The sequence below is a fragment of the Centroberyx affinis genome, unplaced genomic scaffold, assembly GCF_046629955.1.
Source record: "Centroberyx affinis isolate AG114_WGS23_722 - 3 ecotype Tasmania unplaced genomic scaffold, CSIRO-AGI_Caff_v1 ptg000297l_1, whole genome shotgun sequence".
NCBI lineage: Eukaryota > Metazoa > Chordata > Actinopteri > Beryciformes > Berycidae > Centroberyx > Centroberyx affinis.
Genome location: NW_027278975.1, coordinates 278,882 through 300,809, shown reverse-complemented (window position 1 = coordinate 300,809; position 21,928 = coordinate 278,882). Strand labels below are relative to the sequence as shown.

General features: G+C 42.8%; 1 protein-coding gene across 1 annotated transcript in view; it reads left to right on the top strand.

Moving 5' to 3' along the window:
- The window catches only part of rimbp2b (RIMS binding protein 2b), a 32,752-nt gene extending 13,600 nt beyond the window's left edge, over positions 1–19,152 (top strand). The window contains exons 10-23 of the mRNA XM_071515018.1: positions 1,565–1,716; positions 2,285–2,447; positions 2,582–2,589; positions 2,660–2,938; positions 3,307–3,456; positions 4,674–4,835; positions 8,577–8,685; positions 9,203–9,328; positions 10,750–10,931; positions 11,365–11,533; positions 12,088–12,191; positions 13,219–13,290; positions 16,144–16,278; positions 18,677–19,152. Of these exons, the coding sequence (XP_071371119.1) occupies positions 1,565–1,716; positions 2,285–2,447; positions 2,582–2,589; positions 2,660–2,938; positions 3,307–3,456; positions 4,674–4,835; positions 8,577–8,685; positions 9,203–9,328; positions 10,750–10,931; positions 11,365–11,533; positions 12,088–12,191; positions 13,219–13,290; positions 16,144–16,278; positions 18,677–18,871 (2,006 nt within the window). The 3' untranslated portion in view covers positions 18,872–19,152. The remainder of the gene's footprint in view (positions 1–1,564; positions 1,717–2,284; positions 2,448–2,581; positions 2,590–2,659; positions 2,939–3,306; positions 3,457–4,673; positions 4,836–8,576; positions 8,686–9,202; positions 9,329–10,749; positions 10,932–11,364; positions 11,534–12,087; positions 12,192–13,218; positions 13,291–16,143; positions 16,279–18,676) is intronic.
- The last annotated feature ends 2,776 nt before the right edge of the window (positions 19,153–21,928 follow it).

Below are 21,928 nucleotides of genomic sequence, written 5' to 3'. Positions count from 1 at the left end.
CATGCTCAGCATGTGTTCTTTAACAAGTGACTTCATTACTTCTTAGTGATACAACATTTGTATTAATATTAGTCACACCAAGCAACCTCAATTCCCTGCCTGGAAATCAGTGTCTGCTGCATGTGTCTAGTATTAATGAAAGTGGCTCCATTGAAATATTCATTTAAACACTCATCTTAGCTCTCGCAGGAGCTTGTTGTTTATGACAGGCATAGTTTAAAAATGACAAGAGGAAATGAATTCTCCAAACAGCTCGTGCTCCTGTTCCAAGACTGTGTGTCTGCTGACAGTCAGTGTAGAAATGTGATTAAGATTGCATTGATGTAGGTTCTCAGACACAGCTGTGGGTTGCAGCTCTGAGATACTGCTGACTGCATCTGCTCACTCGCTGACTGTGTGACTGCAGGGTAGCAGCAGAGCTGCACAGATGGGTCTTGTTGGTTAGTATGCAGGCAGCATTGACAGACTGTGAAAACAGCAAACTGTTTTTTTGGATGCTCCATAGAACATTATGAGTAAGAATCTGGCAGCAGGATATTGCTGTACTTCCATTCATGGCAGAATGTTGGCAAACTGTGTTTTCTCAACCAACGTAACGCCTGCGCAGTGTTGCATATGAATGAACACCAATACACACATCATGAACCACGCACTGAGATGGGCATAAATATATCAAAAGGGATCTTTCTACAAATTAATTGAAATATAATAAATACTACATTCAACTAAATAAATGTCTTTAAAATAAAAAAATACATTTATTGGCACAAGTGCTTTGTAATTCTGATATATCATAATTTTGATTTTTTTTTTAATCTAAATTAATTACAAAATACTGGTCACATGAGATATTTATTAAAATACAGATTTTCAAAATACATCTGCAGCACAGCAGTGTTTTCCCTGCTTAGCCCAGCCTCTGTGTGTGTGTTCATAGTGTCTCCATTTTTATGGGAAATTATGAACCTCAGTTTACAGATTTTAACTCAGAATGCCCTTTAATGGGATGACATCCATTGAACAGGCTATCTGCCCTTTGAGTCTTCTCTTCCTGTACTGGTCCTGGCTGAGGCCTTATGGTTCACTGGTCTGATCACTGTTTGTCTCATTGCATCGTATCATCAGACCAGTATCACAGCACTGACTTGTTCATTACAGTAAAAATGGGAAATATGTTTGAAAATGCAACCATTGCGATATGAAAACCGATTTCCTGCCAGAGAATATTTGAGTTATTAATTCCTTTTAATTTACATGATGGTTGTTCTAATAAATAAAATGGAAATCATGCCCATTTCTGGCTGTATACATTCTGCCTACATTCAGTATACCCAAAGGCAACATTACTCCTAGATAACTACCTGTGAGGCATATTATGCTCTTCCCGCAGCACTGAGAAAATCCTCATTTCATAACATTCTGTAGTGATTATCGAATGTGAGAACTGCATGGTACAGTCAGGTCAACACACTGTGATTTGATCAAAGAGGGCAGAAATGGTTCAGCTAGTGTTACGTTGTTTTTTCTCTCTCTCCTTATCCAGTGTGTGTGTTGTGTTCCCCAGGGCCCCCTTTCCCTCCCCAGGAGGTGCAGGTCCAGTGCAGTCAGACGCCTGGGGTCCTGCAGGTCAGATGGAAGCCGCCGCCCCTGACACCCGCAGGGACTTCCAACGGAGCCAACGTGATCGGCTATGCCGTGTGCACAAAGGGACAAAAGGTATCAAATGTTTATTTTTATTTTTTAGAGTCATAATGCATTTTGCAAGAGTCAGCCTTTGCCATCCTCAGTAGTGACATTTGGAAGTAAGATTCTACTGCCATCTGCTGGAGATATAATATAATGTTGACATCCAACCCATGGTGACGGCAGAAATTATGTAAGGCATAGATTTGCAAATAGAGCTGTAATGGGCTCCATGTTGCTGTGTCACTGTAACATCCCACATCCACAGAGGTATTGTGTTTATTGTGTGCGTGCATGTGAGTCAGGAAACAAAAAACAGAATAGACAGTAGAGATACTGGACAAAAAAATCACCATTTGGCCTGAGTGGGTGCTATAATCACAGCTGAAATATGGTAAAGTCTGCCATGATGGTTTTTCCAACATTCTGAGTTTTAAAAGAGCAGGTATTTCCCTACACTCAATATGTACGAGAGCTGCAAACACATTTATGTAGGTCTATATGATGGCCTGTATGGGTTACAGAGTACCTGCTTGTGCATGCTGACATTCTGAATTGCCCTTTGGTGAGGACTTTTGTTCTGGTTCCTGTGTGAATGCAGATAGCAGAGGTCTTGTACCCTACGGCAGACTATGTGACCGTGGAGTTAAACAGGATTCAGTGTCTGGAGGCCAGGGAAGTCATTGTAAGGACGTTATCAGCACAAGGAGAGTCCCAGGACTCGCCCGTGGCCATCATTCCACACAATCTCCTGGGCTCTCCACGTCTCTCCCACCGCACCACTGCGCCTCCCCACCATATGCCCCACCCAGTGCACTCACAAACCCACCCTCCCTACCCGTCCACCTACCCCCCGAATCACCCTCAGCCCCAAGTGCAGCCCCTGCCTCGAGCCCAGCCCCACACGCTGCCCCACTCGCAGCCCCACTCGCAGTCCGTCCACCACCCCCCGCCTCATCCCCAGCCTCATTTCCAGTCCCACCCCATGCCCAAGTCCAAACCCTTAGTAAGTGCCAGAGAGCCAGAAACCAAAGAGCACGAGGTGGGCCTGCGGCCGGGCCAGCCCTGGGAGCGCTCCCCCTCTCCGCTGCCTCCCATGCGCGGACCCAACCTGGAGCCGCCCCACTTCCAGCCGCGGCGTTCGCCCTCTCCTCAGAGGATCCTGCCACAGCCTCAGGGAGTCCCCATCCCCAACACTATCGCCAAGGCCATGGCCAGGGAAGCTGCCCAGAGAGTGTTTGCCGAGGGCAACCGGGTGCGTGAGGACCTACTTAAAATAATCAAAATATCCATCTTAACATGTCATCTAGTATGGCATCTTAAAATGTAATTTTTCAGAACACAAGTGAGAAAATCTGCCAGAATGATGAGATAATTTCACTTGTTTCCAATGGAAACAAGATACTAATGGAGTGATATGCCTCATTCTGCTGTTTCAAGATACTCTCATTTGTTTCTTGAAACAAGTGAAACTGCATTGTAAAAAAAAAGTGGAATTATCTCACCCCATTTGCAAAATTTCCCCCTTGGACTTATTATGAGACTAAAATGACTGCAAGATGGGCATTTTTGCTATGTAAAATTACAACAATATTTCTACTCTGTGTCTATATCGTATGTCAGGTTGAGAAGAGGAACATCTTCAGTGAGCGGGGTAACTCTCTGCAGCCACTGAACTCTGACGAGGAGGAGGACGGCTACGACTCTCCCCATGCAAGGAGGAGAGGAGCTTCAGTGGATGAATTCCTCAGAGGCTCGGAGCTCGGCAGACAGGTACCTTACAGAAAACACAACAAGCGGTGCGCAGGCAATCAGTGTATGCATCACTTGTTTCTGTGAAAATTAGATATCCAGATGGAGTCAACAGCTATATATAGGCAAAATCAAATCAAATTGAAGTCCCTCTTAATGCTTTTCTCCTGCATCCACCCTGCATCAACACCACAGACTATTATTTCTTGAATCTTACACAGTAGAAACAAATTATTATATTTTAAAACAAAATTCACTTGCCTCTCGACTTACTAGTTACCAGACCATTCCTTGTAACTTCCAATGCCTTAAAAGACTTGATTTTCAAATAATTCCTCTTGGGGTTGGGTCAGAAATGCAGACGTGGTTCAGCAAGTGTTCACTAGAAAGTGGGACTTCTGCAGTGGCCTCATCTGTGAATGTCAACCAGCTTAAAGCGGTTATTTTAGCTTGGCAGAACATTTGCACATAAGTGCATATAACTGTAGGAGTGCATGAGTGGTCAGTCAACAAAACACCCACCTTTGTGAGAACCACTTTCCAATTTTCATTAAAAGCAACCTCGTTTAAATAATTTGTACATTTACAAACAAGGAAAATTAGGTAATAATTAATTTCATTCTGTTTCCCGGATCTGACTTTTCAAAAGTTTCCTGAATCCTGAATGTCAGACATTGACAGTGGATCCGGAGGGCAGCAAATGTTGGAGGTTGAATTATTTTGAACTTGTATGGAGGTGTGCATGGTGAAAAGTGAAAACGTTTTAGAAAAGTGAAATGTTGCTTTAAAGTAATAATCTAGGACATTTACATATAAATAAATGTCTGTTTTGCTGCTGTCTATTGCTGATTGATATAACACAATAGCCATTTAACATATAGCCGGTTCATGACAGCTTTTACATTTGCTGTTCTAAACACCCGGTGTCTGGTTGATCTTTCCTGGGAAAAATCCTCTGCATTTTACATTTCTGGCAGCAGCAACAGCAGCTTGTTTGGAATAAATAGAAGAAGAACTGGGTAGCAGCAATAGCCACCATGGCTGAACAAACAAAGAAAAGAGCGCTACCTATAGAAACTCAAACTACCACAACAATGACTGATAAGCAAAGATGTTGCCAAAATAAAAAGAAAATGACTTGTGGAACTTGCATATTACCACTTTAAACTAAGTCATTCTCTGCTTGCTTTCAACTCTCTCTCTCTCTCGTTCTCTCTCTGCCTCTCCCTTCCCTGTAGCACCATCACCACCACTACAGCCACAGCGAGGAGTACCACACAGAGAGCAGCCGCGGCTCTGACTTGTCTGACATCATGGAGGAGGATGAGGAGGACCTTTACTCCGAGATGCAGCTGGAGGAGGGCCGTAGGCGCAGCATCAACTCTCACAACACTCTCAAGGTACCTGCTGCACACCTCCAGTCTGTAGTGGCCGGGGAGGAGGAGGTGGGGTTGTGGGGGTGGAGGGGCGGAGGGTGGAGGGAGGGTCACATCATCTGCAGAGGTTCCTGCTCTCTCGCAGGCTCCACAGTCAGGCCCGCCGTGTCTTTGCCTGGCTGAGCTCCCCGGCCCCGCGTTAGCTGAGTGAGCCCCCCCCGCCCCGCTCCACCCCAGCACTGCTTTATTCATTCAAGGCTGAGCTCACATGAATGGCTCTGTATACATAACTGTACAGCATGCAAGAAGAAAGGCTGTAAACTAAAGGCATAATGACTTTTCTGGTTTGCATTGCATTTTGATACACTGTATATTGCACTGAATGAGCATTACAACTTGTAGTCAAATGTTATACAAAATATTATATATAGAATGTGATATTGAGGTGCGAAATGTACTATGTCATCAGCGATAAGGGTCATGGCATATCAAGTGCATATGGGAATCTCATTTAAGTGAGTACTTAAATGGAAATATTCACTTTTGGTTATGTCTGTCTCATGTCCTACTGTTTAATTTCTCTGTTGTCAATGTAGATGTTAACCTTGTCAGTACATGATCCTGTCTTCATTGAGTCTGTGCAGTGGGTATGTGTGGATGTATGGCCAACTGGCCACTGTGATAAAAAAAAAGTATAGATTAGAGTAATTACATGTTATGAGAGTGAGAGCCAACACTTGAGATGATTGGCTGTCAGAAGCTAAAACTTTATCATTACAAATTTGATCGTGTTATTCCTATTTTTGTCAAGTAATATCTGTACAGTAACATGGTGTTCAAGAACTGTATTCATGGTGTATTGACTCTGTTTAAATACACCAATATTGCATCTCCCTTTTTTCATTGCCATCATTTTGTAAATCACTGTTGAACATCATTATCCATCCCAAAATATCTCTACAAAAAACATTTTACTCAAAAAAAAAAATCTGTGCTAAAAAAGAGCAATTAGGTTGGCTAATAAATGTTTGTATGGATGTACAGAATGAGAAATTCAGTTAATATTGCTAAAACTGAATTACTTAAAGATTAATTGTCAAATTTGCATAAATATAGTCTCTAATTGTTTTCTATTAGCACATAGATGGAAATACTGTACATGTTTCATTACATTTAAATTTTACAATAGACCTGTTCCTATTAGCAGTTCTTCTCCTCACTCGGCTTAACGCAGTTCATTTACGTTGCAACGCTTTTGATTTATCGCACTTCATCCACCTCAGTGTTTTGTTTATTCCTCACCAGTGGCACTAACTGTAAGCCTGTCACTTATTTTTTCTGTATGGATGTTTCTCATTTCTCACGAGAGAGATTTTGTGTTGACGGTAACGCATCATCACCTTTTCCACAATTACCCTCCACAGCCACGCTCAATTTGATTATCAGTCATCACTCCATATTTGAGCCTCCACAGATTCCTGTTCAGAGCATGCCATTTCCTCCTCACGGAATGAGACTGCATGTCTTACTGCACTGCCACAAATAACTAATTCTGTCTTTATTTTGTCTTTCCCCCCATTTATTTCTATTCACACACTGTGTTGTTTCCTGCCTGTTCTAAAACCTTCAAAAACTATACAACCCCTCCCTTCTCCCCAAATCTAAACTGAACCTTTTGAATTGAACTGAATCTGATTGAACTGTGCAAATGTGGAACGTTGCCCGCCGGTCATGACTGAAGGCATATTACAAACGTCAGGACCTAGCAGAGGAGAGAGACTGCTGGGACCTCCAGAGGGAGGTGGTGAAGCAGAAGTCGCTCCGCAGCAAGCGTCTCCACAGCATCCCCGAGGTGGCCGAGGAGGAGCTGGACGGCGTGGACGGCTTGGGCCAGCGCCTGTGCTTTGAGGACGGAGGCCGGCCGGGAACGCCCCACACTCAGCGGAGGAACGCCCGCATTTACCAGCAGGACGTCCACATGCACAACCACCTCGCCCCCGGCAAGAACACCCGCCACCTGCAGCGCCAGCGCTCCTACCCTCGCTTCCCCGACAGCCGCTACGGCTACGCCACGGAGGAGCGCAGCCTGGGCCGACCCAACCGCCAGAACACCAAGAGCCCCGACAGCGGATTGGACTGCGGCAGCGAGGAGGAGGGCTCTCTGGGCCGGGGTCACCGAGGGTACTATGCCCACGGGAGCCCCATGCGCGGGCCCGTCCGCATCATCCACTGCGAAGGGCCGGTAGAGCGGCGGGCCTTGGCCATGGGCCGTAAAAGAACTCTGACCCGCCAGTGCAGCGTGGAGGAGGACTTCTGCGACGTGCCGGTGTCTGCACCCACGTCGGTACACACGGGTGACTTTAGGAACAGGGAGCACTTTGGGCCCAGTCGGGAGGCAGGGCCCCGAAACTACTCCAGGGAGGGGGCCCTGAGCGAAGGCAGGCTGAACGAGCTGGACAGGGTCTATTACAGTCCACACAGGGAGGCTAGGGCCCAGTCTATGTCCAGGCTCAACCGGGACCAGCCGCTGGTGTGTGATTCAGACTTTCTGCTGTACATTCCATCAGCAGCAGCCATTCTATTTTCTTAATGTTGTCTTTTTTTCTTTATGGGTATCCCCCTTCCTTTCATTTAGCACTTTTTTTTTGTTTCATTATTAATATTCTGACAAGTTATCACATGTTCATGGTTGTTCTTATTTGATGTTTTATTTTGTGTGAATTGGTTTGCTTGTACTTAGAATGTCAGGTGGATTTTCAAGTAAAGCTTTTGATTACCTAAAGGCCATTTAACTAAGTTTTGGTTTCTCATGTCTTTGAGGGGAAAGGTTCCATTAAAAGGAAAGTGGCAGCTCAACCACGGCTGTTTCTCTGTGCAATGCATGGGGATGTGCTGTTCCCGTCTCCTCCCCTGCCCTCGCCTTCTCTCTGCCAGCTGTGGGCTTTGATATGTCTTCCTTAACGTCTAGCCCTCTAGTACTGCAACCTTATTGCTCCGACTTGCGCTGGGAGCTTTATTCCAGCATGTTCTGCCTCTCATTGCCTTACATACACAATAAGGGCAGAGCAAGTCTTCTCTAGCCTGCGCTGATTCATTTACTCTGTCTCAGCCCTCAACCCATTTGCATCATGTTTTTTGCTTCTCTCGCTCAGTCTTTCCGGCAAAGACTTCTCTTCTCTTGTTCATCATTATCTCTCATATGTTAAGCCTTAGTCCTTTATCTGTAGTAATAGTGAGCCCCGGGCTGAAACCGTAATGGTTTTGCTCAGCTAACCACATCCTTTTCCATTCTCTATCCCTTACTCACTCACCCATCAATGTTTTATCTTCACTCACTCACCCGCTCTTTCTCCCTCTTCTTCTTCTCTCTCATCTCCTGCCCTCTCTCTCTTGCGCTGTCATTTGCTTACTTTTCTCATCAAGGAGCTGACATGCACAGAACAAAACAAACAAAACAAATGGTCTTTAGCTAAACATCTGACCCTGCCAAACCCCCCAGTCCATGTTGTTGTGTTGGGGGTTGATTTGATTTAGTTGTGTTGATGGTTCGTTGGTTTATTGGGTTTTGTTCCTTGTTTTATGGGTTTATTACTCTTATTTTGCCTCCCTAAGGACAAATGGAAGCCACATCATTTGCTCTTATGGTTTTTCAATTGTTTTCAACAGGGTTTTTGGGGTTGTTTTACGTGTTTTAAATTGATGCTTTTTTCTTTGCAGGACAGGCAGTTGGTTCTAACGTATTGCGTGTTGTGTCTCACTCCAAAGATCATTGGGAACTCACCATCACACGGACGCTCCGATCGTCTGGACCACTCAGGGAGGAGGCCGGTTCACATCGGCACCCCCCCTCAGCGACGGCCCATCCCATCCATTGGTTAGTGAGGTCACCACACGAGGAGACGCCCCATCCCCACCTGCAGGGCCACTGATGTTTGTGTTATTGATACCATGTGTTTCCCCTTACCCATGTGAGCCGAGCTGTACATCTCTCCCATAGACACATGAGCTTAAACAACCACATAGACCTTTGTTGTGGGGTGTTTGCACACCCTGTAGTTGTCCATCCTCATAAGTTGGATTTGCCAAATGTTCATGTGCAGTTTGGCAGGAAATTATCCCAGATTACACTCTTTTATGCCTGTGTTTACTGTGGGTTAACATGTTTACATGACCACCCAATTTGACCCCCCCCCCCCTTCTGCCACAACAGTGCAAGCATTGCTGTTTTACACCAAGTAACTCCAGAGTGAAACCTGTTGCCCTCTACACCCCCACCCCAGGGCAACCTCATCATCCTCCCCTCTCAGCATGATTGAATGGGCCATGGGGTAGATCAGAGTGTGTGTGCGGGGGGTCTCTGACCGTAACGTTGTGATTGGTGTCTTCTGTAGAGATCACCATGGACAGTAACAGTGAGGGGAGTGAGGGGAACCTCTCACCTGTCAAGGAGGATGTTTACTATGGCAGTGTAGCTCGGCGCAGGATATGGCGATCTATGTCCTCAGAGCATCAATATGGTATGTGGTGCAGCTTCTCTCCAAGATGACAATTCACCTTGACAATGACAGAAAAGGCAAAGAAACCTTTGTTTTTTGAATACATGCAGTGATATCATCGGTGAATGGTGGTCTTTATGTTCTGTGCTGGACAGTTAGCTGATTTGTTTAGTTTAGCTTAGCTGATTAAGCTGACGGGGGAAGACAAGATTGGCCACTTTTCCCGTTGCTGGAGAATGAAAATCCCCTCCCTGTATGTACTCCTACAGCTTCAATCCCAGAAACCCCAACCAACCCACCCTTCCCATTCACACTCCATATCCACCCCTCCCCTCCCCTCCCTCTCCTCCTTGTCCTCTTCCTCAGCTCCTCCTCTGCTCCTTCTCCTCCCGCCTCTCCGGGCCAATAGCCTTTTTTCACTATTATTTTTGCATGACTCGTTCACAATACAGTGAGAAGGAAAGAGACATTACTGGATGAGTTAGTGCATTCTTGCCTTGTTGGTATCACTCCATTGCACATCCATAAATCTGCTGCCATTGAAATCAAACAGAATTGTTAAACCATTCAAATATTATATTAAATATCTGCTACGATGCATATTTCAATTGGTTCAGAATTGGTTGCAGTGTGACCGAGACGTTACTCAGACCGACAGAATTCTGCCAATGGAACATTTGATTTAACATGGTGATCCATGAGAAGCATGGGTAACTGATATCAGGTTCATCCCTTTCCCCTCACTGTCCCTGATATCTGCATAGCCAGGAACTGCTGTGGCATTCAATGTCCTAATCTCTAATTGGGAATGTGCCTCCTCTGCCCTTTTGTGCTGCAGATTGTTTCCAGATGTGGACTAAGCATGACATTACCCCTTCTGCATTGATATTTGAATGCATACCTCCTCATATTCAATCCCAGGGAAGCATGCATGTTAGTCAGCCTCTGTGAGATAAGGCAGTGAAACAGCAATGAACAATAGTGCAGTGTTACATCTTTCCTCCATTCTCTTAATGTGCACGGCCATTTGGTTTCCCTTGCACCCAAAGACTGCTTGAAATGTGTTTCCTCTCTGTTTCGTGTCGGTGTTGTACTGTTGTTCTATGACGTTTAGTGACTGTCATGCCAGCAATCAGAGATGTGTGAACGAAGAACCCCACTGTGCTGCTACCAATCCACCATACAGATATACGCTATTTTATAAAAGCTTCCTTGGCCTACTGTGCATGAACCAAATAGGATTTAACTTTTTAAAGTGAACCAGATTAAAACTAACAGTATATTTATCGCATTCGATCTGTGGCTCTTTTTTCACACATGCGTCTCATCGCCCTCTCCCCTGTCAGCTCTAACAAAGAGACATCTTCTGCTCCCATTGCCTCTGCAGCCAGCGTGGCTGTACAAGGCTGGTAGTAGCAGCAGAGGCCTCCTCTGTCTTTCAGACGGCTACGGCGGACGCAGGCAAGGGCGGGGACGGCGCTCCCCGGATTACTATGAGGAGTCCGAACCGGAGGACCTGACCCGTATATTTGTGGCTCTGTTTGACTATGACCCCCTGTCCATGTCCCCCAACCCCGACGCCGCCGACGAGGAGCTGCCTTTCAAGGAGGGCCAGATCATCAAGGTGGTGGCTTGACTCTGAGACGGCTCAGCTGTGCCGCTGGATCGGTTTGATACCGACTTAAAAATACACTAGAAGACAAATGTTAGCTTTCCCATCTGACTTTTATTAGAAATATATAGATATATAGAAATTCTCTATAATGCTTAAACATTCTAGGAGCACAGGTGTATTTGTTGAACACTGTGGCTTTGACCCTTGCAATCTTTGCTTTTATCTGCTTGTAATACTGACAATGTAGGAGTTTAAGCTTATTCTAGTGTTATAGCCACTGGATGACAGCTTTAGCTTTAGCCCATTACACAAAGACCTTTACACAAGACCCTTTAGCCCTGAAATGTAAATGTAGAAACATGATGCTAAAAGGAGTATCAACTTATTTTCTGGCATGCATGCATGCATGGCTTCCCCTGAGACTTTGTTTTTGGTTCCTCAGGTGTTTGGGAATAAAGACACGGATGGCTTCTACAGGGCGGAGATCCGTGACCGGGTGGGTCTGATCCCATGTAACATGGTGTCTGAGATCCAAACGGAGGATGACGAGATGATGGACCAGCTCCTCAAACAGGGCTTCCTCCCACTCAATACTCCTGTGGAGAAGTTAGGTAGGACACCACTTCCCCACCTCACCTTCTCCTGTCTCCCCTTCTTTCTCTTTACTTTGCTGTTACCCTCTGCGTCTATCTGGCCAGCTGTATGCTCTACTGAATTGTCTTTTACTGATATTACTCGCATTTCTCTTTACCTATACTCTTCCCTCTTAATTTTTTCCCTGCTTTCCTGTGAAGTGAACTGCAACCGTTTCAAAGATGGCCGCTCAATAAATCGCAGGTCCAGAAAGTCCAAAAGAGGTCTGTGCCCAGTGAGATGCTCTTCTGCTTCATCTTTACTGTTTTTTTTCAGTCTTCACCATCCTTAATCATCTATGAACTGCTTCTAGTTAAATTTCGCCTTTCACCTTAATGTGCTGTCACTGAAAAGCATTCCTTCATTATGAACATGGGAATAGTTCGGCTTGCGAGCCAGATGATCTTGTGAGTAGATCACAGAGATTGTTTGGCTGGCGTGTCATTGGTCATCACATACTTCAATGGACATTTTTTTTTCACTCCAATTGATTACTCTCGCTTTTCTCTCTTTTTCCCTCTCCTGTTCATAGAAAGGAACAGGCGGAGTGGGCGTCAACACCCGATGTCAACGCGCAGAATGGTGGCCCTCTACGACTACGACCCCCGAGAGAGCTCTCCTAACGTTGATGTAGAGGTACTGTCCCCCTGGAGCGCTCCAGCTCTCCACTTTCTTTACCTTGACCATTCTCAGTTACCACCATCACATAACTGATACATAAACCCATATAAAAAACCTTGAAGTGCACAAGCAATTCTAAATGCACTACTAACAAAAACCTAAAACTTAGGCACTAAGATGATAACATTCTCTGTACTTTGTGAGTTCAGTGTTTAAGACAAGTCAGATTGGGGGCAAGATATGCACAGATGAGGTTGAACAAGTTGAAGTGTTGTTGAATGAGGAGTTATTTTAGTCCTGCTCTGTTGAGTTACACATCTGACTATTAGACATAATTGCCTTTTTTTAAAAATATAAACAGGAATTAATTATCACCCTGGACAGACAATGGACAGACCGTATGTTAATACTGTATAAGCTAGTTACTTTTCCCGTGCTTTATTTGTGGCCCTTCCCCCCTGGTTTCACTCACTCTCACCTTTCTATTGGCACTGCCACCGACACAGTATGAGGGCCACAGGCTGACTGAGGAGGTGAGTGAGGGTGAGGAGGGTACGGTACTGTCTGCTCTGTGTGTGTTTCCTCCCCGTTTGTTGGAGTGCAAAGAGGAGGTGGGCTTCAGACGACGGGCCCCGGCCCTCTACCCCCGGTGGTCATGAACACAGCCCCTCATGCATTGCCTGAGCCAGCATCTCCCCTCCTCGGTTTGGTCTTTGTGTCGCGCTGTCTCCTACATACACCACGTTTGGTTTGTGTGTTTTAGAGCGCCCCGTAGGAGAGACGTGCCCAGTGTGTTGCAATCCTGTCTTCAAAGTTCCAACATTTGATGCATTTATAGTTGCAACAGTCTGTCTGCCGAGACTGAATTGACACTCAGATTTGCGATGCATCACATTGATTTGGAGAAGGAAGCACAGCATTTCACACTCATCAAACCCCAGTAGATTTGATGTTTTGGAAGGTCGTCTTCAGCAGACTCGAGCTGCTGTGAACAACAGAGAAGCAGGTCAAACGTATCTCAAGTCTCTTTCTTCTTTGACAGGCTGAATTGACATTCTGTGCCGGTGACGTCATCACAGTCTTTGGTGAAATAGATGAAGACGGCTTTTACTATGTAAGTGCTGAGCTTTTCTATTTCTATTTCCATTTCCATTGAGCATTCATGTATGATTATTCAGAGCACAATGAATCTTTAAAGCTGCACAAGGCACCATTTTATGTCAAAATGCACCCGTCCTATCAGTCTAAATCACAAATTGGGGCTGCAATAGAGAAGAGTGTCCCATCCCTCCTTCCTGAGACATGGTAACCCTAACCCAATTTAATTTCAGGTGGTGGGTATAGTCACTGGCAGGAAATCTCCCATCAAATATATTCTCTCCCCAACTGATATTCCATTGGTTTACACTTTTGAATGATCCCTCCCCGCATTATGTCCTGCCCAGTGGCGTTGCCAGGGTCTTTCTTTTGGGGCTTAAGCCCCGAAATTTTGAGATTAGCCCCAAATATTTTTGATCAGTTAATATGTAGTCCTAACTGAAGTTTTACATTGTTCAAGATTTCTGTCGCCTCTCACCATCCACGCTCCATTGTGAGCACTGTCTACAGAGATCTGCCCGCACAGAGTGCAGGGTAAATTTGAGTTAGTAGTCAGAGCGGGCCGGCTTTTTTACGTGAGCCAGCTTTGAAGCCCGGCTTTGGGTGCATCGAGGTACATGTCGGTGTCGTGCCAAAAAGTGATTGTCTGCCAAAAAGTGATTGCAGCATCTACCATGTGACTGAAAGGTTGTTTCTGCCTCAAAATGACTTGATTTAATTCATGAGGGTTATATTTTAAAGATTATAGCCCACCCAGTCCTTTTTACCTGTTGAAATACCTTTAAAGGGCCAATACAACCAGTAACATGCATTGCTATTACCACGGACATAAAGTTATGTGTATTTGAACGTTACGACTGTTTGATCCAGATAAAAGCAGCTGTAGACGTATATAAAATGGGCGATACAGCTTTAACAGGCGCGCTCCTGCAGACGGCAATCACTTTTTGGCACCTGGACACAAATCGAACTCACCTGTCGCTGCTTGCTGTGTGTATCTGTTTGGTAGGGGGCTCTGCCAATCTGTCATCGTGTAGTTTGAGTTGAACTAAAGGAATAGGCTACTTTATGGATGATTTGAATCGGTCGGTCCTAGTCTAGGTCAGAGAAGGCAAGGTAGGCCAGGAAACACAATGTCAAGAAAAGGCAAGAGAGGTTATGGATCTTCTTCACGTTTTCAAAAGAGGAAGAAAGGTAAGATATGTTATAGGTTAGTTTAATCAAGTGATTGATTATCCATGTCTGGAAAGACAGTAAAAATCAGGCAGCTGTGTGGTGGCGAGTTGACTAACAGGCGGCCAGATGGACACTGGAGTGTTAGCTTGGACTGACACTTGGTTGATAGCTTCATGGTTAGATGCCTACAAGCTACAGCAGTTTTTTCTTTTTAGCTCAACATCTACAATATAATATTGGATCACTGTAAACAAAATGTTACCATTTCTCTCCAGTCAGCAGGTTAGTCAGTTAGTTACTGAATCCTCCCATTCAGGTCTACTTATGTGGGCTGCTGAACATTAAATGCAAAAACTAATTCTCTTCACATGAAACATCTATATTATTTTCTACTTAAGATATTGTTTCCCTTAAACATGAGAAAATGTTTAAAAATGTAATTTTTAATTTGTGCCTCTGTATATTTTACTATGCTGGTAGACTCCTCCAGCCATTCAGAATGGATTAGGCTTTTCATGGTGATCTTTGATGTGGCATTGAAAATATCAGCTTCCTAACAGAAGGACATCACAGGTTAAATAATTTACTTTCTTAAAATGAGTTATGCTTAAAGTTAGGTTTCCATACGTAACAAACAAACCAAAGTAGCCCACTATTAGGTTGTAGTAATATAGTGATATAGGTAGTGAAATATATAGAAATATAACTTTTGATTAAATATAACTCACTGGATTATGATTGGATTTGATCTTTTTTTACAGTAAAGAGACAGATGAGGAGTGAGGAGCACATACTGCATATCATATATATTTAAAGTTTTATATATTAATTGATAACTGTCTGTTTTTGCAATTTTTGCAAAACCTGAAATGAACAAGAGAGAGGAAGAGACAGAGACAAAGAGAGATGAGGGGAGGAGACAAATAAGTGTCAAGAGAAGAATTCAGGAGTCAGGCCTGAGGAGAGAGACAGACAGGCTACAATATACTGTATCACTGGTGGCCTGTGCGGACTGCTGCTCAAACTGTTTACTATGCTGCTTCATTTACACCCATGTATGTTCATGTCAAATTACACCAGATTGATGCATTTTGCTGTTGAAATTTTACAAATTTTCTCCCGGGGGGGGGAGATGCCCCCCGGACCCCCCTACTATGGTTCTGTGACTTCCTCTGGGCTGAGCCCTGGATGTTCTGAAATCCTAACAACGCCCCTGGTCCTTCCCCAGTATCCTGTTTCAACAGTGAATACACCACATTAAGGAAGCAAAATGCTCCCAAAATGCAGTTTCCTTGTGACTTTAAGATTGAAATACAAAACATTCTCCTAAACAGCAGCGAGCAAGTGCTTTGTCTAGAGAAACTGGACTCACCAGCGATGGTTGAACCTGGTACTAAACTATTTTTTTCACCATGTCCACCCCCACCAGCCACTAAAAAACAGAAGAAATTGTCCTTCAAATGTTCCAAAATTCATTTATCTCCTGCTGCCACCTGGGGCCGCCAAAGAACAAAGTTGCCTAGTGCAGCTTTAAAGTGAAATTACTCGCTATAAATTTACCATGAGACTCAAACCCCTTTAAAACACAACTCCCTACCTCCCCTAAGAACGTGGAGAAACACTTAAAACTACAGCGTAACAGTTACACTCAAAGAGAACATGGGGAGTCTCACTGTCTTTCTGTACTCCGCAGGGCGAGCTCAATGGACACAAGGGACTTGTTCCTTCCAACTTTCTAGAAGAAGTGCCTGATGATGTAGAGGTTTTTCTCACTGACTCACCATCTCGATACCCCCAGGACACTCCAGCACGGATAAAGACCAAAAGGGTACATGCTCCTTCGCAGTACTAGCCCTCTGTCATCCATTTACTCTTTTCAGTTCCCTCTATCTCCTTACTCCTTTAGTTTTGTGTCTGTGCTTGTGTGTGTTTCATTGGTCCAAACACAACGGGAATTCTGACTTTGGAGCATTACACTGTAAATACTGTAGATGTCTAAGATCTATGAAAAAAAAATAAACTTTAAGACTAATACTTGACAGAGGTACTTTTATTTTTCATGTTTACTGCTGTGAAAGGGGGGGGAAGATATGCATTGTAAAAATATCTGGATTATACTGTATTCATAAAGCATTCTCAAAGAGTAAGATGGAGGGGGAGAAGCTCCTGTGACTTTTTACCTGTTCTGTCATGTCTTGAAAAAGAGCAATTAACATTTTTTTGCACATGCATATTTAGCATTGTAACAGATGCTTTATGAATATATTCTGTGTTTGATCTCAAATACTTTCTAATAGAGTAAATAGTTTTGATGTACTGAAAGATGAACTATGTAGTCTGTAGCTCAGCATGTTCTATATTCCAGATGCATGAATTCTTGAACATTTTATATAAAAAGAAGTCTAGTATAGTACAACTTTTGTATCTGCTCCTGAAAGCCTTGTTTTGTATATTGCTTTCTTGTAAAGTAGCACGCAAAAGGTCAACTAGCCTATGTTGCCATCAGAGAATAATTTCAGAAGTAATTATTTACTAAATGTAAATATGTGATGCTAATTCTGTGTTTAACAAATAATGCAATTGTTTGAATATTAACAGGTGTCATCAGATATTTCTTTCCTTGTGTTATGATTTACCATTTTCATAGTGCAGACTATTGAAATGCCATCACCATATTTTTTTTATTTCTTTTCCTCACCCGCTTGGCAAAACAGAAGAAGAGTGTTCATTTCACACCTTAAAGGCTCTGTTTCCGTCACGTAAGTGAGCAACTGAGGATACCAAGATTACGCTCCCCTCGTCTAATGCAGATGACATGGGTTCCCTTAGTTTCTGGTATGCAACATGTACACTTTATATGACATTCCTTTAGTGTTAACATGCATTTAGGGTTGCTTGAGTCGTTTTAGGCCTTTTGTTTTCTTCCAAAAACACTCAATTCTGTTTGTTGTTGGAGGATAGTGTCCCTAGCCAATGCATTAGACAAGAAGTATGGTATCTTCAGTTGTTTCTCTGAGTGTTGTACATGACAATGTCCGTCTCTGCAATAAGTCTCCTGCTGTAACTCATGGTAAGCTAAAAGGCCATTGTTGCACACCCAATTACAATTCAGTTAAAATGAACAGTACCGCTCACATGTAGACAGTACCTTCTCTCTACTGTGGGGCAGTGCACAATGACACAGCTCATCCAATCAGGAATGACAAAAACTACCAATTCTAGGCTAACAAAACACACTCAATGAAGGGTCTAAAAATAAAAAAAAAGTGATGTTCATTTGGCTTCATTATTCCAGTTAAGTTGGATCTTTGCTCCAGCCCAAAATAAGAAAGACCCTTATTAGCATGTCTGTCTAGTGCACTTTTTCTTTCTCTTATAAGGAATACTGTGAAATGGTAAAGAGCTACTAACAGTTTTCCTCATAGAAACTGGAAACTGAAATTTTATTTTGATGATCATGAGAAATAGAAACTTATTTCCAGTCATGTTTGCATCTAGGTTCTCGTTACCAGTTTTGTAAACTTTTTTAAAGAAAGTTGAATTGCTTCCACCAACTTTGAAATTAAGTTGATGAAAAGCCTCAAAGACTTCTCCTTTTAAATACAATATAATAAAATAATGTGCAGAATGATTTGGACATGTTACATGTTCTGGTATATTATATATTGATAATATTCACATGCAGCCTCATGCTAATGGAATCTTGAACCATCCACCTCCCCAAAGTGCAATTTTAAGGAGCCTTTTAGCTCATGATTACAAAAAAGGAATAGTAAGATATTAGTAGTTTCTCTGTAACCCAGTTGTATGAGTGAATATATATTATATATTTAAAAGGAAGGAAAGTGAATGTGATATAAATATGTCCCACTTGTCCCAAAATGCAAATGTATCTCTGTTTGTGTGAGAGGAAACTGCCCTTGCCTTTGATTGCTGTGGAAGTTAGTCGATATTTGAGCTGAACGAATCATGCATAAATTCTGTGGTGTTGTAGCTTATTTGTAGCAGCTTCATAAAAAAAAAGACTGTTTCTACCTGGCAGAGAGGAGGGCGGGAGGGGGGTGGATAACCTATACCTGAGTGCACAGAACAGGAGGGGGGGATTCAGAGCTATGGTGGCCATGCTGAGACAGAAAGGACTAAGTTGAAGGAGGGGAGTAGTGACTGAGGTGTGAGACGGCTGGCTTTTTAACACCCTGAACTGTCCCTTACGGGTCTCCCATTAGGTTCCATTGGAAAAATCGGGTCCGCCCAGAAGAGCAGCCTCTCCTACAGTGCGCCCACACATCCCAGGCTCTGGCCCTGCCACCGTGGGGCCCGGCAGTCCCATCAGGGCCCCACTGGACATGTACTCCAAAAAGAAAAAGGGACTGCTCTCCAAAGGGAAGAAACTATTGAAAAGACTTGGCGCTGTAAAATAATTCCTCGACACACCTAATAAGAGTGTGTTGTCAACTTCCTCGTAGTAAAACAACCCTTCATTACATCGATTTCAATTCAGTTCACAAGAAAAGAAAAAAAAAAAAAAACTTACAGTGGACAGGTGGCATTTGTGAGCTTGGCAAATGCTTTATTCTTGTACATCTGTTGTTGTATACTAGAATTTGTATTTTGTTAATTACAGTACATATTTTGAATAATACATTTCATATTACGGTCCAGAGACCTCATGCTGTCGGCTGATGTAGTATCTGAGTGTCTTACCTCTTAAGTCTTTGGCTGATAAAGTTTTATGAGAAACTAGATAGGGATGTGGCCCGGGACATTCTCCATTTTGCACTTGGTCAATCTGATGGCACTTATAGACCACAGTATGCCTCAGAGTATGACCAATGTCTCTGCTTACGACTGAGATCGCTGACCAGAACTCAGAATGTCACACACACACACTGAGGGCTCGTGTCCACTTTGAAATCCGCAACGATGCGAGGAAAAGATGGACTTGGAGGGCTTTGACTTGAGCTTGTTCAAAACGGCCCAAGTCGTATAATAATTGTCTGAGAGGTTTGCATGCTTTACTTCAGCACATTCCCTCCTGACCCTTGAAAGCACATGCACAGCGATGGGCTCGTCCGTTAGGAAAAGTTAGTGTGCAACTTGAAGCGTGCAGTACGGCTGATTTGCAGTGTAACACTGCGGTAAATCGGCAGAATGAATTCCTACTGTGCTGTCCTCATATCGCAACAATTGTGATGATAGAGATGCGAGAGGCAAGACTTTACCCCTAAATAGGACATTTGTCAGACACCAACTAAATAAGCACATACTAGATGCTACAGGGTCTCTGCAGTAAATTCAGCATCATGTTATTTATGTTCAGTTGAGTGGTGATGAAATGCCTAGTAGATCCAACCTCCATGTATTTGCCTTATAAATGCACAATGGTTTGTACTTTGTCAAGTGGAGCGTGCAGTTTTATGCCCAGTATTCATTCATGTTGTTACTTCACAAAATGAAATGTCTTGGCAAATATGTTGATCCAGACTTGTGATGTGCAGGGTATTGTGACCGTCATGTTTTCCAGAGGAGCAGAGCTCACATATTTGAACTCTCACAAAAAGACTCCTACATTGTCTTTGTCCATCGTCCTTAGTTGAGCCCAAAAAATAAAGATTCAATTATTTTTTAACCACAGTGGAGACAAAATAGGTGAGACAGAAATACGTAAAGCTGAAAGGAAAAACAATCCTCCCCTACTTAGAAATTTATGTTGCGTCAATGGCTACTGCAAATGAAGGCACTTTATTTTATGTGATGTGTGTATATCCCCTAGAGTTCACTGTGTGCAATGCCACATCAGTGTATAGCTGAGTAAGACGCTGACTCTGTAAAGGAAACGGCACTGAAGGAACCGCTCCGGCAGGTTTCAGGAGCAGATGGAAGAAAATGAACAATCTACATGTGTAATATAGCATCTGCAAGTAAAGTCCTGTTTTGTCATTTTGTTCCATTTGATTCCAAACTTGCAACTTTTTTTTGGGCTTCACTGAGATACCAAGTTTCCAGGTTTGCTTGCGTAACCTCAAGTGGATTAGCCCTCTTTTTTTCATAGTAGTATTGTTAATAAGACACAAGGCTACCTCTACAGTGCCCCTCAACTTGCTCCCAAAATCTAGAAAATCTGGAATATATTGTTTATAGGAGCCAACCATCTGTTTCAGTCATTAATGATTCCTGTTCTGTATGTCCTGTGTTAAGATGGTGCAGGATACAAGTACTGTATGTCAATATATCAACACCCTAGCACATAGAGTAGTGAATGTATGATGAATTGAAAGCCAATGTATTTCTCAAAGCTACCCAAAAGGATTGTGCAGATGTCCAAGTCTTTGTATGTGAAATGAAACATTTTCCTCCTTTTATCTCCTCACACCATTCTGTTCTCCATTCCATCCTCCCATCCATTAAAAAAAAATATATATCTAGCCTATTTTTTTTCTATATACAAGATTTGAACTGAAACTGCCAAAAAAGAATGTATGAAAAACATTCTGTAATACTTTCTGTACAATTCTCAGCCAAACAGCCATGTTAATCTACAGTGAATTGATGTACATCTTTTCCTATTTATGGACCATGTTATCAGTCATTGCTTCTATTCAGTTTGAGTGACTGTTGCTCTTTTTGTACTTTGTCCATTTGTAAATTGTTTTTAAATGTTTATACTTGATTTTCAAACTGCCTTTTTTGTACATTTAACTTTATAATCAAACAGTGCAAGCTTTCCCCATGGTGTCTTCAATACCATATTGTTTAAAAGTCTGCAATTGTGTGCTAGCTTTATGATAAGAAATATCAGCCTAAAATATTGATGGTTACAAATTATTGTGTGGGTGTGCATGTGCAAATTTTTTTAAAAATCTAAATAAATTTGATATTTTGTAATGTTTGCATGCCTGCTGATTCTTTACCTAAAAACATTAATGACAGAAATGTCATACCACTTGTGGAAATAATGTTTATTACAACCATCTGTAAAGCAATCTAACATGGCTGACAGGACCTAGAATAGATCAATGAGCCTTAGTAGTAATTCCAAGAAACTTAACATCTCAACATTGTATTACTCCCCACTATGAACTACAAACATTGGAGTACATAACCAACTTAAAAACAAAAAAGTATATACACATCACCAGCAGGCTGATTTGTACAACCAAAATTTCAAAGAATAAATAAGGCAGTTAAACCTTGGCTACTGATAAAAAAAAATATATATATATATATAGTTTGGGCTTTTGACTTACCACAAAGTCAGAAAAACCTTTGACAGTAAGAGCAATTTTCAGTTTTTGCTATTTTTGTTGTGCACATTTTTTGTGCATAACCCTTTTGTGAACAAGACCCCAGGTAACTTAAGACTTAAACACCATGTTTCTTGGTCCTAGAGCACCATCTCCTGAGCATCGAGTTTCCTTTTCCACACTATTTCTCAAATATATTATTTTTCCAGACATGCATTTCAAAATTCGTCTCTT